Source organism: Gigantopelta aegis, chromosome 3 (genome assembly GCF_016097555.1).
Source record: "Gigantopelta aegis isolate Gae_Host chromosome 3, Gae_host_genome, whole genome shotgun sequence".
NCBI classification, from domain to species: Eukaryota; Metazoa; Mollusca; class Gastropoda; order Neomphalida; family Peltospiridae; genus Gigantopelta; species Gigantopelta aegis.
Genome location: NC_054701.1, coordinates 67324997 through 67340615, shown reverse-complemented (window position 1 = coordinate 67340615; position 15619 = coordinate 67324997). Strand labels below are relative to the sequence as shown.

At 37.0% G+C, this 15619-nt stretch overlaps 1 protein-coding gene across 2 annotated transcripts in view; it reads right to left on the bottom strand.

The window, feature by feature from the left end:
• Window positions 1-15619, bottom strand: part of LOC121368719 (argininosuccinate lyase-like) — a 38303-nt gene that overhangs the window by 5002 nt on the left and 17682 nt on the right. For both annotated transcript variants that reach the window (XM_041493466.1, XM_041493465.1), the window contains 12 exons: window positions 15387-15473; window positions 14538-14621; window positions 13266-13420; window positions 12254-12331; window positions 10864-10941; window positions 8888-8940; window positions 5960-6022; window positions 5265-5379; window positions 3840-3924; window positions 2192-2251; window positions 1514-1597; window positions 947-1027 (listed from right to left, as the gene is read on the bottom strand). In XM_041493466.1, coding sequence (XP_041349400.1) covers window positions 947-1027; window positions 1514-1597; window positions 2192-2251; window positions 3840-3924; window positions 5265-5379; window positions 5960-6022; window positions 8888-8940; window positions 10864-10941; window positions 12254-12331; window positions 13266-13420; window positions 14538-14621; window positions 15387-15473 — 1023 coding nt within the window. The remainder of the gene's footprint in view (window positions 1-946; window positions 1028-1513; window positions 1598-2191; window positions 2252-3839; window positions 3925-5264; window positions 5380-5959; window positions 6023-8887; window positions 8941-10863; window positions 10942-12253; window positions 12332-13265; window positions 13421-14537; window positions 14622-15386; window positions 15474-15619) is intronic.

The window sequence follows — 15619 nt, the reverse complement described above, 5'->3', positions numbered from 1 at the left end:
GGGACTAGACAGGTTAACTGACATGTACACAGACATGTTAGGGGCCATCCATAATTTTCAACATTTTTACAAGCGTACAAACCGTATGTGTGGGGGAGGGGGTTAAAGGGCCAGCATACACTTTTTTTGAAAATGAAAAATGTCGATCACCATTTTTAATTTGGGGATGTACACTTTTAAGGGGGGGGAGGGGGGTGGTTAAAAGTGTACTCTTTGTACACTTGCAAAAATGTTGAAAATTATGGACGGCCCCTTAGTGAGTTGATCTCAATGAAGAGACCTGTAACTCGGATTTAACCAAAAGGTACACAGACGTGTTTATAGGAAAGTAATATTTTAAAGGGAGGCCACTCACATTAATTTCATGTCACATTTTAGTCTGCCCACCATCACTCGCATTAATTTAGGGACGCATTAATTTCAGGATCTACAGTATACAGTGGCAGATCCAGTAAATCACAATGACATGTGGCTGAAGGCCACAAACATTCCCAAAGTGATTCCTTGGATTCTCAAATGTAAAAAATGATCCGAAAAGTTTCATCGCAAAAAGCGATAAACGCCACTATACACACCCAATCCTAAACACGTTTTATTCCAAACCAACATAAACACTACGTCAGTTTCTCTGCAATCTGCCATATATACTCAGCCAATCATATCACGTTTTGCTGAAAACTGAATTTGAACTTGTGTTTGTCTGCATGTGAACTGTGTCCGAGTGGTGTTTGCACAATGGTTCTTAACATCGCATTTATCGTGTTTTTGCAATGAAACTCTTCACATATATATACATATATATCTGTTTATAAAATTTAGGGGGGTTGGACCCCTTAGATCTGTCACTGGCATATTTTGAAACAACTCGTAAGATAAATGGTATCTAATGACCACTCGTGTACTATTTTCTATATATACCAAAGTGTCAAGTTACTACTGCACTCACCCCCTTCCTAACCAGATAGTATGCGATGTCGGTGGCCAACATGTCAGGGCTCAGTGCTGCTTTCATCGACTCTCGATTGATCTAAATTAAACAAAACAAAAAGTAAAATGATACAGAATTTTAATATCTCGTTTCTATGCTGGCGTCAACACAAACATATTTCTCATGAAATCATCTGTTTGAGGTGTCAGTTGTGAAATAACTTCCCTCTTCAATGGTTCTTCATTTTGTCAGATCAAAAACGTTAGTTTGTTTTGTTTAATGACACCACTAAAACACATTGATTTATTAATTATTGGCTATTGGATGTTAACTAATTTGGTAATTTTGACATATAGTTTTAGAGTGGAAACCCGCTACATTTGTCCATTAGTAGCCAGGGATCTTTTATATGCACCATCCCACACAGGACAGCACATACCACAGCCTTCGATGTACCAGTCAAGGTGCACTGGCTAGAACGAGAATTTGTCCGATCAGGACAATATTTAGATCTACTATGCTAGAAGTCAAATGATAATAATCTTATTATCGATTATAACAGAATGGTTTTCAAATTAGTGTTACCTTTAGCGTAGAGAGAACTCCTGTAGCAACTTGAAGAATTCCTGACAATGTGTCAAATGTATCAAACATGGCTTCTTTGTCTTCCTGGAAAAAAAAAGAAAGAAAGAAAGAAATGTTTTATTTACGACACACTCAACACATTGTATTTACAGTTATATGGTGTCAGACATATGGTTAAGGACCACACAGATATTGAGAGAGGAAACCCGCAGTCGCCACTTCATGGGCTACTCTTTTCGATTAGCAGCAAGGGATCTTTTATATGCACCATCCCACAGACAGGGTAGTACACACCACAGCCTTTAATATACCAGTCATGGTGCACTGGCTGGAACAAGAAATAGCCGAATGGGCCCACCAATGGGGATCGATCTCCTGGGAAAAAAAGATTGAAATATAAAAATATGAAACATATTTACAAGCAGATGTTAGTCTTATGTCAAAAGGACAAAATGTACTCAAGACTTTTTTTAATTTCATTCTTAAATGTGGTCATAAATGATCAGCATTTAAAAACAGTGTTCAGTAAATATCACAACAATAAGATTATAAATTATTTGTTTACAACCCCAGATAAAATATTACAAAACAACATAAATAATTTATTTAGAAATGTAACTGATATATTCTTCAAAATTAAAAATCATTCTTCCCTCAGTAGAACATTACAAAAAATACCTGGAGGTCTTTATTATAGGTACTTGGAAGTCCTTTCACAGTCATCATGAACCCAGCCATCTGTGACGAAATGAAAACGAAACTAAAGCTGTATACTAACTAGATGTGAGCGAGGCGAGCAATTATTTTAGAAATTATTGATTTCAATTGCCGTATCGTTAAACTGCACGCATGCAACCCAACATATTTATCGCTTGCGCCGCACGCGTGCAGTTAGGATGTGGAAATTAAAATCAATGATTTCTAAATTAATCACTCGCATCCGGTTAGGATACAGCTTAATGCTCCATACTCTATACAGTAACTAAGAATGGAAAAGTGACATATACATATATATATATATATATACTGAAGGAAAGTAGTTAGGAAACACATGATATTTTAGATCAAATTTAATTTATTACTAGCTTAGTTAGGTCTGTATAAAATACAAAGCTATAACGTGGGACTGAATGTAACTAATATGGGGTTGAATGTCAGTAGAATGTTTCAATTCTTGACATTAATGAAATGGGTTTCGGTTGCAGTCAATATCCACTGTCCCTTATTTCTTTCCATCAGTAAAGACAAAAAGTATATATATTTTGAGGAAAGCATCAGGGATGGGGAAAAGTAAAATTGTCAATCGGTCCCACTTGATGTCAGTAAAAAATAAAAAAATAATATTTAAAAGACAATATTTGCCTAATAGTTTTTTTTAAAATCAGCGACGTTTGTAGTTTTATCTTGAATCATGAACGCAAAACGATAAACATGAAAACATGTCAACAATAAATACATTTATAGATTATTTCAGTATATTTTATGCTATTTCAAGCAGTTTGTATTGCACAAAAGCCTCTTGATTCGGACTAGGACTCTCGACCCAACAGAGTTCCGTACATAGGTGTTGATAGGTGTTGATTGTAACCAGTTACAAACTCTGAGTCTTTTGTTTTAATTGGAGTGTAATACCTTGATGGCTCTCTCACCAAGAATGGTGTTATTGTTAACGTCTGTTTAATCTGTTGACCGGCTCAGCGACTTTGACAAATGTGGATTGACACTACTGTAGATCCAACTGGCAATATATACTCAGGCAGACTTTAAAATCTAAGACATCTGAAACACTAGCCATATTGACCACTATTTATTATTTTAAATCATGCATTGAGATACCGATGTCTGGGCAGGCCGGTCCACAAAAGTGGAACCGCAAACACATGTTTAAAAAAAAAAATTTCAGTCTCAGAGATTGAGAATCGGTCCCAGACCGGGAAAAAAGGGCTTTTCCCCACCCCTGGAAAGCATGTTTATCATGTCATTTATTTCTAATGTAATATTCCAAACATATAAACTTGATATAAGAATATAGTAACACATATTCCATATATGTCATCTAGGAGTAGTATCTACAGGAATGATAAACAATATGAAGTCCACGTTCTAAATACATGTACTAGAATCTACACACTATGAAATTAATCCACACTAGCTATTACTTAATTAAATCCACATATTACAGACATGTACCTAATGACATGGCATGAGTCTACACACTACAATGTCGGAGCCGAAACAATGATATCAGAATCTACACAAAATCCAGGTATCATGATAAAAAAATATTTAAAATTACAGGCCTAGTTAAAACAAATTAGCGACTAACATTTCCAAAGAGTCTTCCAGCCTTCCCACGAATCAGCTCCAGACTATCGGCGTTCTTCTTTTGTGGCATCAGGCTGCTTCCAGTACTAAAACAAATTATACAACCAGTATATTAGTCAAGGAAAGAAGTGAATTTAACACACTGTATATTACATAAGGAAGTTTGTTTTGATTAAAGGGACAGACCCTAGTTTTTAAACACTACAGCATATTTTTCACCATTAGAGCCATCTATGATCACTGAAATCAAACATTACTTATATTTTATTCTTTAGATTATCCATTTCCGTAGAACTGAAGTGTTTCTGGTCATCCTGGTGTTTCTGATATAAAAAAAAGAGCATTTTTCATATTTTTAAAAACACACGTGCATCTGAGTAGAGGTTTATTGATTCAAGTTCTAGTCTATTTTAATGTTTTAATGTCACAGATACTTCTTCCACTCTATTTTAACTTCATCCAAATGAGTTACAGGTTTGTAAATTAACTAAACTTAGTGTCATTTTTTACAGGTGAGAACTAGGTTATGTGCCTTTAATTAATCATTGGCAACTGAATGTCAGACATTGGGTAATTCTGACATGTAGCCTTCAGAGGAAACCCACTACATTTTATTTATTAATAGCAAGGGATAGTTGATGTACCAGTCGTGGAGCACTGGTTGGGATGGGTCCACTGAGGAAAACCCATCTCACCGTAGGCAAACTCTACAACTCACTTCAAACAGTGTTGTAGGAAACCACACAGGTTACTCCTTGTAATGAGCAGAAAGAAGTCTTTATTAAAACTTTTTTACCAGCCTCGGTGGCGTCGTGGTTAGCCATCGGTCTACAGGCTGGTAGGTACTGGGTTCGGATCCCAGTCGAGGCATGGGATTTTTAATCCAGATACCGACTCCAAACCCTGAGTGAGTGCTCCGCAAGGCTCAATGGGTAGGTGTAAACCACTTGCACCGACCAGTGATCCATAACTGGTTCAACAAAGGCCATGGTTTGTGCTATCCTGCCTGTGGGAAGTGCAAATAAAAGATCCCTTGCTGCCTGTCGTAAAAAGAGTAGCCTATGTGGCGACAGCGGGTTTCCTCTAAAAACAGTGTCAGAATGACCATATGTTTGACGTCCAATAGCCGATGATAAGATAAAAAATCAATGTGCTCTAGTGGCGTCGTTAAATAAAACAAACTTTACTTTACTTTTATTAAAACTTATTACCTATATGGGCTCCAGGGGCAGATTATGCTTTAGGTAAGGGGGGCTGTTTCCGAAACAATATGTAAATGTTTATAATTTGAAATTATAAATTTTACGTGGACATCAATTTAGATCTACGTGGTGGGGTTGGGTTTTCTTTAGCCGGGGGAGGGGGTTGGGTCCGTGCAACTGGGAAACCCCCTATAATCCGCCCCTGGGCTCAAATATGCACCTACCTGTAAGCATCTGAGAGCGATACAAAGTTGAATTCTTTAGTGCAGTAGAGAATGAGGTCCTCCGCCCACCGACTCAAGTGAGTACTCAACAGAGAAGCCCAAAACAGGAATTCAACTGTAGTGAAAAAAATATACATATATTTTCGTAATAAAATAATTATTTCAAGAAAAAGAAATATTTTATTTAACGATGCACTCAACACATTTATTTACGGTTATATGGCGTCGTTCAAGAAAAGGGAATGTTTGTTCAATGACACCTCAGTACATTTTTAAACTACAGCGATCTGGTCAAGAGATGGAGATTGCCACAAAAAAGCAGCAAGGCATCTTTTATCTGTGTGTTCTCTCATAAACAAGACAGTACATACCACAGCGTTTGATGTACTGTTGATGGGGGGGGGGGGGTGAACCTGAATTTATCAAGGCAATCAATCATCTGGCCTTTATTGTCATTTCTGCGTTAAAGAGTCTGAGGATTAAATAAAAATCGTTAACAATATAAATATTCTATGGGAGGTTTTTCAAGTACAGAAGGGAGTGGAGGCAATTTTTGTTTTTGCTGCACAGGTTCGATGAATGAATAAATACAATATATTTTGTAAATATGAGCCCTGGGGTTCTTCATTATTTTGGGATTCATGGAGTGGACATGGTATGGACTGAATTGTAAGTTTAACTAAGCAGAGTCTCACCAACGAAATCCCGATCACTCACAGCATCAAGACTGTTCCAAAATATCTCATTCAAGCCCAGCTCTGGAATGTAAAATTTAACAAATGGTAGAGGACTGTTACTGCTATTTGTCACATTTGAGAGAAATAGGTAATAAATAACCATTTAATATACAGTGAAACCCCTCTAAACCAGACACCCTTGGGAACAAGACAAATGTCTGCTTTTAAGAGGGATCTAATTTACAGCGGTTACGTTCTATCCTGGTTTTTAAAAAGGGAAAGAAAGAAATGTTTTATTTAACAACGCACTCAACACATTTTATTTACGGTTATATGGCGTCAGACATATGGTTAAGGACCACACAGATTCTAAGAGGAAACCCGCTGTCGCCACTACATGGGCTACTCTTCCGATTAGCAGCAAGGGATCTTTTATTTGCGCTTCCCACAGGCAGGATAGCACAAACCATGGCCTTTGTTGAACCAGTTATGGATCACTGGTCTGTGCAAGTGGTTTACACCTACCCATTGAGCCTTGCAGAGCACTCACTCAGGGTTTGGAGTCGGTATCTGGATTAAAAATCCCATGCCTCGACTGGGATCCGAACCCAGTACCTACCAGCCTGTAGACCGATGGCCTGCCACGACGCCACCGAGGCCGGTTTTAAAAAGGGACTCTGTAAAACGTCCACTATTGAGGGAATTCCAGTTTACAGAGGGTCCGGTCTTGAGAGGTTTCACTGTATATTGAATACAACTTTTCGTAATTGATAAACGTTTACCCTTTAATATTGTTGATATGAAAAATAAAAACATGAATGTATACAACACTTCAGGGCTCAAAATAGGAAGTAAAATATGTCATAATTATTATTTTGTTTTTTCAAATAGCAGGCCAAAACAAATGTGCTGCTAAGAAAAAAAAATATGGCCTGCTGGAAATAAGACAGCGGTGGGGGGAGGGCGTGTGTAAAAACAATTAGGACCTCAGTATATATTTTAGAGCACTATGGAATTAACTCATAACAGAATAATAAGCTAAATAGCAAATAAAATTATAACCGTACTTACATCGGGTGTCTGGAAAAATGGCCTGCGATTTATTGACTGGTTTTTGGTCTATATAATTAAACTGTTTTCAGTTTCCATAGGTTGCTATTTTGAGCCCTGCACTTCACAATCAACACTTAACAACTACAAATATATATATATATTCTCTCAAATATGCTCTAAGACTACTACATCTTTAGTCCATCCCATCATTCTATGAAAAAAAAATTTGTCAATAATTTCAGTCTGGTTTGACGTAAGACGAAAAGTAAAAGTGGTTTGGAAATAACAAAAAAATATTATTTTTATGTGCAATTTACAAATCATTTGGCTCAGAAATAAGTAAGTTGTAGTAAATTCCATAGCATGAAAATAAGGCGTTCTCTGTGGGACGGACTATAGGACAGATGACCTACTAACAGCATATTAAAGGGACATACCCTAGTTTTTAAACATTAAGGCATACTTTACTTACATTTTATTGTATAGATTATCCATTTCCATACATTCGAAGTGTTTTTGGTCATCCTGGTGTTTTTAATATCGCAAAATGCATTTCTCATATTTTTAAAAACACATGTGCATCTGAGAAGTAACAGTTATGGAGTTTTAGTTTATTTTTAGAGGGTATTTCACCATTTCAAAGTCACAGACTAATGTTTCAGTCAATTGTAACTTTATCCAAATGTGTTACAGGTTTGTAGGTAAAACTTGATGTTAATTTTCACAGGTTGAAACTAGGGTCTGTCCCTTTAATAACATTATTTTGGGCATCCATTTGGTAGATTAAATGAAGTACAATCATATTTTCTACACTGTTTAACATTGTTCTACCTTCACTATCCAGGTATAAAAAGGAATGTTTTGTGTATGTTTTGGGTGGCTTGTATATACAAATAAAGTTTGTTTTGTTTAACGACACCACTAGTGCACATTGATTTATTAACCATCGGCTATTAGATGTCAAACATATAGTCATTTTGACACAGTCATAGAGAGAAAACCCGCTACATTTTTTCCATTAGTAGCAGGGGATCTTTTATATGCACTATCCCACAGACAGGAGAGCACATACCACGGCCTTTGATATACCAGTCATAGTGCACTGGCTGGAACAAGAAATAGCCCAAAGAGCCCACTGATGGGGATTGATCCCAGACCGACCGCGCATCATGTGAGTGCTTTACCACTGGGCTACGTCCCACCTGCCTGTTATATACAGGTTTGATTGTATTACAAAACAAAACCCATATTTATCCCATGGTAATTGAGATAAAAGCAAGTTACAACCCATCTACATGCTTAGAGGCACTGATTTTCCGCGATCGCGGAATCGCGGAAATACCTATCTGAAACGGAATTCCCGATTTTTTTCCAAAACATTATTTAACTTTAAATAGCGCATTTTATTAATTAAAATTTATTTTTCGAACTAGAAACTATGGACACCGACATCTGCCTGTGCTACGCTACGACACTAGTACCTTTGTATGTTACGCCAAATGTTTAATGTAGAGTATCTAGACATTTTACCAGTCGTGTTTTCTTTGCTTATTCCCGGCGATTTAACGGGAAAAACCGAGCATTGTGAGCTAAAATTGTCCGATATTTACTCAAGTGAAAGATATATTATGTTATGTTTGCTTATTAATTTTTAACATTTGCGACATTGCCATGTTATATGCTATTGGTGTGTGTGTGCTCATATGCATCACTGAGCGTGTGTGTGTGTGTGTGTGTGTGGTGTGAGTGAAACAAAAACAGAATTTGTTTAATACTGAAAAGGAAAAAACCGGAATTTGTAACATTATGAAACGGAAAAATGAAAAATCTGAAACGGAAAATGCTTTTCTAAACATACTGAGAAAGATCATCGAAAATCTGAAGAATAAGAACCTTTTGCTAGGGCTATTCTGTCCACTCCAAATGGGTTGCCTGCCAGAGCTCCACTGGAATTCAATTAGAATCATAGCATTTTAAAGGCATACTGTCACAGATTCAAGAACCTTATTTCTCTAAAAATGGATAATGAATGAAAATTACATTAATATTTGGAAACCAAATCTAGCTATCACATCACCGTAACTGAACCACGATGGAGTGAAAGCCATGTCAACCCTGTTGCCAATATTAGTTTTTGAATTATAGACCACTGCCATAATTCAATTATTTTTACGAAATATCATTAATAAGTGGAATATGGTGGCTACGTACATGTAGATGGTTGAATAAAGTACATTTAGGGACAAATCAAATTTATATATTTCAGGTAATACTTTGTTAGGCTAATCAATAGTTCAGTGGTCTGTGATAATATGCCTTTAAGATCAACAACAGGTGAACTTTTCACAAAATAATAAATTACTACCCATATATAGAATATCATGTGGGACATAACGCATCGACGTCATATTATTGGCGCACTACGACCTTACTTGAACGTTAATCAAACGAGCACAGTTATATAAACTGAAATTAATTATGGGTAATAAAGAGGAGATTAAACTTGCTACGATTTTGTATAATGTTTATGTCCCTTGCTAAAGCACATGACAATTGAAAATTATTTCACTCGGAACATAAACATGATACGAAATTTTGAAGCTTGTTTAATATCCTATAAAATATGTTGTGGTTCACAAGAGACGGTGGATTCATGGAGGTCTACAGAAACACATTACAAATCAAAGGGGATCTATCAAACTTGATTAATGGTGGGTTCCCACTGTATTAATTCATTTTAACTTATTTCCATGCTTATATCAAATTAAGGTTCAAGCACACTGTCCTGGACACACACTTCAGCTATCTGGGCTGTCTGTCCAGGACAGAGGGTTAATGTTAATTGTTAGTGAAAGAGAAGTTGGTGTAGTGGCCTTACACCTACCCACTGAGTATTTTAAACTCACTCTGGGTGAAAGCCGGTACCGGGATACGAACCCAGCACTTACCAGCCATATGTCTGATGGCTTAACCACTACACAACCAAAGCCCGTGGCTTTCTACAAAATTAAGTATTTATTTATTGTTGTTTTAACATGTAAAGATTATACTTTCAACTACATATCTATGTTTTTAAAAATTACAACGAAATAATTCATGTAGTAGAAAAACAAATTATTGGAAAAAGATGTAAAAGATGTGTAACATCATAATTTTCCTAGTGTTTCTAGAATTTTTATAAAATCCACTAGCCATGGGACCACTGATTTAAAAAATGTACCAGTCCTGATTAAACATTCACTAGCCCTACTTTACTAAATAAGAGTAATAATCTGATATATCACCTAAAGAGGGCGATAGAGCTTAAAAACACTAACATTTGGGGGTTTGGGTGGGGGCAGGATATTCATAATTACAAAATAGACTTACCTGCAACATTTGAAAAAAATAAATTTCACTAGCCGTCGGGCATGGCAATTGTAGTTATTTACTATCCCAACATTGAATATCACTAGCCATTGGAGTGGGGCTACCATAATCTAAAAGCCCTGGTTTTCCCAATAATTCTTTGTAGTTAATTCCAATGAAAAATGGATGTCTAACTACCTAGGAGATGGATACTGAACACATCCCTGCATTCGGCCAGAAAAAAACATGAGATACTTTTTTTTAACACTGTTACTTTTTATTTTTAGCCAAGGATTCTTGGGGAAAACAACCAGTGGCTGCATTTTATAATTTTAATATTCTCAAGTTAATAATACAAATATTACAAATCAATCAATTAATTTGTTGTTTAACAAATAAATTGCAGCAAAATATAGCACTTGCAATTACAATAGGTTGTGTAAAAAATGATCAGAAAGATTGATTCTAAATTATAATGACTGGTATGAAGAGAAATGAGTAGATGGTAAGAATATACTAACCTGCCTAAAGGGAGACAACTGGCTCTTTCTCTTATTTCAGTTAACCTTTTCAAGTCTCTTTGAATCATCCAGGCATAGCTACAAAATCAGAAACAAACTTTATTTACATATACTATGAAATATAATGTTTATACTATTTCAGACATATCACTAACTAAAGTAGTAGGCGAGAGAGAGAGAGAGGGGAGAGAGAGAGAGAGAGGGAGAGAGAGGAAGAGAGAGAGAAAGAGACAGAGACAGACAGACAGACATAGAGACAGAAAAGAGACAGAGATGGACAGAGACAGACACACACAGAGAGAGACAGACAGACAGACTGACAGACACAGAGAGAGAGAGTATGAGAGAGAGTAAGAGAGAGAGACAGAGAGAGAAAGAGACGTTCAGAGATACACACACAGAGACAGAAAAGAGGGACAGAGACACAGAGAGAGTGAGAGAGAGAAAAAAGAGAGAAAGAAAGAGCCAGAGACAGAGACAGAGACAGAGAGAGAGAGAGAGAGAGAGAGAGAGAGAGAGAGAGAGAGAGAGAGAGAAAAGAGAGATGGACAGAGAGAGACAGAGACGGACAGAGACAGAAAGAGAGACAGAGACGGACAGAGACAGACACACACAGAGAGACAGACAGACACACAGAGACAGAGTGAGAGAGACACACAGATAGAGAGAAAAGAGAGACAGACAGAGACAGAGAGAGAGAGAGAGAGAGAGAGAGAGAGAGAGAGAGAGAGACGGACGGACGGACAGAGACAGAGACACACAGAGAGAAAAGAGAGAAAGAGACGGACAGAGACAGAGACACACACACACACAGAAAGACAGAGACAGAGAGAGGGACTAAGATTGAGTTGAGACATTGGATTAGCCACCTGACTCAGGATTGGAGCCTATTCTTCGATAGAGAGAAAAGAGAGAAAGAGAGATAGAGACGGACAGAGACAGACAGAGAGAGAGAGAGAGAGAGAGAGAGAGAGAGAGACAGAGACAGAGACAGAGACAGACAGAGAGAAAAGAGAGAAAGAGACGGACAGAGACAGAGACACACACACAGAGAGAGAGAGAGAGAGAGAGAGAACACACACAGAGAGAGAGAGACAGAGACAGACAGAGAGAGAGAGAGAGAGAGAGAGAGAGAGAGACAAACAGACAGACAGACAGACAGACAGATAGAAACACACACAGAGAGAGAGAGAGAGAGAGAGAAAAGAGAGAAAGAGACGGACAGAGACACACACACACACACACACACACAGACAGAAACAGGGACAGAGAGAGGGACTAAGATTGAGTTGAGACATTGGATTAGCCACCTGACTCAGGATTGGAGCCTATTCTTCGATAGGAACCCACCATCTACCAGCCTTATCCAAGCTACTGTTTTAGACTCTACCTGAGAATCCAGTGGCTCCATCGGATTGGCTGAGCTCTCTGGAGATGGGTGTATCCAGGCATCAAGACATCAATCTCCCTGAAACACAAATTAACATCAGTAATTATTGACTTTGTTCTTTACTCTTCTACATACTGGTAATAAAATCACTTATTTGACACTATATTGTCAGCAATGGAATAAATTATGCATGTGTAGAATGTCTGCTTTTAACTAACCAGTGCAGCATGACTGGTATTCCAAAGGCTATGGAATGTGCTATCCTATCTCAGTGTCTGTGGCAAAGTGCATATAAAAGGATACCATACCCAATTTTTAGCAGATTTTAACAAAATTAATTACTCTTTATTATTACTGTATGATTTTCTTAACCCTAACCCTAAACCTAACATACTTTCTTTCTGGGAGAGGCGCCCCCCCCCCCCCCCCACCCACCCACCCATACCCCCTGTTGACTGTGGTTGCATTCAGCACACACATTGTAAATATTCAATTCCACAGCGCTATACCCTAAAATTTCTTTCTGGCAGAAACCCTGAGTGGGTTTTCTCTAAGACATAAAAGTTAAAAAAAAATACCAAATGTTTAACATCCAATAGCCGATGATTAATAAAGCAATGTGCTCTAGTGGTGTTGTTAAACAAAACAAACTTTTAAGTTGCTTGTTTGTATAACATGATGCTACTGCCTGGAATCCTGGTTTGAATTTCTTGTGTCAGTCTTTCAAGAAACACACACTAACACACTTAGGGGGACTTAGGAAGATCATAACATACACTTTCTTTATCTTAATATGGACATAAAACCAAAATAAATAAATTTTAAAGCCCAAAATTGTTACCTAAAATACTTGTATATTTCATTTTTGTTCTGCACATGCTAGGAAATTAGGTTTAAGTTTTTTCTAAAAAGAGCATTGCATCCATCCTTACCTAAATACCTAAAGACACCCTCCCACCCCAATTTATGAGGCTTGCACTTCAACAAATGAATGCTTTGTCAAATTACTTACTCCTTCGCTCGTTTTAGCATCACTTCAACAAAAGCTAACAAAATGTTCTGAAGAGATGCTTCAGCGTTAACAATCCACAGACGCATGTCCGTCCCAACCTGGTCATTTCGACTTCTACCAGTATGAAGTTTTCCTCCACATATACCAACAAGCTCCTAAAAGAAAAAAACAACATACAACAGTTTTGGGGTTGGGTGTTTTTTGGGGGGGGCTGCTTATTTTTTATTCATGTGACAGTGTCCTTCATCCTTCCTTCAACTTATTTTCGTGCTTATATCTACTCAAGGTTTAAGCACGCTGTCCTGAGCACACACCTCAGCTATCTGGGCTGTCTGTCCAGGACAGTGGGTTAGTTGTTAGTTGATTAGTTGTTAGTGAGAGAGAAGAGGGTGTAGTGGCCTTACACCTACCCATTGAGTCGTTAAAACTCGCTATGGGTGGGAGCCGGTACTAGGCTGCAAACCCTGTACCTACCAGCCTTATGTCCGATGGCTTAACCACGACACCACCGAATGTCCCTTCATATCTCCTTAAGTTCAAGGGCCATAACTCTGTGAAAAATGGGTAAATCACCATGAAAGTCTAACTTGATCTGCAACAGTAAATGATAAAAGCTATATATAAAATTGTGATACATTTTTGTTTACTGAAAGCTATATGTGGGACATGCAAACAAAAGGACTGAGATGAAACCTGTAGTCCCCTCCAGTTGGACCGGTAGGGGACTAATAGAGGATAACGAGCTTTAGCGAGTGACAAGTGAACATTATTTCACGGGGGACATAAATTTGATAATAACTGGTACCGAGTTTGTTATTCTATTTATTACTCCAGCTATTGGGGGATTTTTTTAAAAGCCTTTATTTTCGATATAGCCTACATCGGTTACACATCCATGTATATAGAAATAACGTAAACTACTTTACTGTTCTGGGTATTGCTTTAACTTTGTATTTTATTCACGGTTCATAGATAATTTTCAAAACCTAAAGTTCTATATATTTTGTAAAAAAAAATCTATAATGAATTGCATTAAACTACCATTTTATTACAAGTTTAACACTGAAACCAGAAAGACGTAAACACAAACGCTTTAAACTACGTGATGTCATTGTGTGTGCTTTGCCAAATCGTGATGATGTCATATTTAGTACCGACAAGGTGATTGGTTTGTTGGCTTCAAGTCGTCCAATAGTAGTGTACGTTAAACAAATGATTTTTATTTTTCCAGTTATGAGTGCCTGCTGGGGTAATAATTCTCTGTATATCTACCTTCAGCCTCCTCTCATTGGCAGTGTGAATATCTTCATCGCCAGGCTTTATAGAAAACTTGTCAGTCTTCCATTCTTCTTTAATCTTTAAAAATAACAATCAGTAGAAAACAGTGTAGCAGGCCACACAAACCTATCTCGATCAACGATGAGTCTGAACTGTTTTCATAACCTTTCTTTTGTTAGTCCTCCCGGTCAGCTATCTTGTGATGTGATTATCATTTTAACTCAAGTTTTATTTTTATTTCAACTGTTTTTATACTTCTGGGCCCCATTCCACAAAGCGATCTTAGCCCTAAGATCACCTAAGTGCATAGCTATATGTACAGGTGATCTTAGCACCAAGATTGTGTTGTGGACTTAGGGCCTTGGTGGTTTTAAATGCTGCTCTCTATAGTTTTATTTTTAGTTTTCTCTTGATGTCAACATTTAGTTAAAAAAACATTTATTTTTTTACCGTGTGATTTTAAACACAAACTTACTTTTTTATACTTTTACTTTTATAACAATTAAAACATTTAAAACTTGGTTTGTTTTAATCCAACCCATCATGTTAGTTATAAATCAGTTGGTATGCATTTGAATTTGAATTTTTAAATAAAAATTATATTACATTCAAAACTAATGGGGGGCGGGGGGGGGGGGGGGGGAGTTGGGGGGCATGAGAGTAATGAAAAAAAAGAAAGTTATGGCCAAAGTGTGGGAAGGTAATAGCAAAAAACCCACAATTATTATAACAATATTATTTTAATTAAGTTTGGTAACAACAAAAATATTTGAAAAGTTCAATTAGAAATATTTACAGAATACATTCATTAATTTGGTTAATTTACCTGAAATGAAGACTTACTGTTTCAAGTCCCTTATGAATCTGATCTTTTTCTTCACCAGTAACTATTCCAACTTTTTCAATAGCTTTCACATAGGCCTGGCTTCCCTGTGAGAAATAGTCAATATTGTCAGACAATTTATTCTATGTATGAGGTGCAATGCATAAAAATATGACATCGTTTTAATCTTCCTAAACATTTTGTCGTAAATGTATACAATATTATGTATGTTAGGTTTAAATATAACATTTAA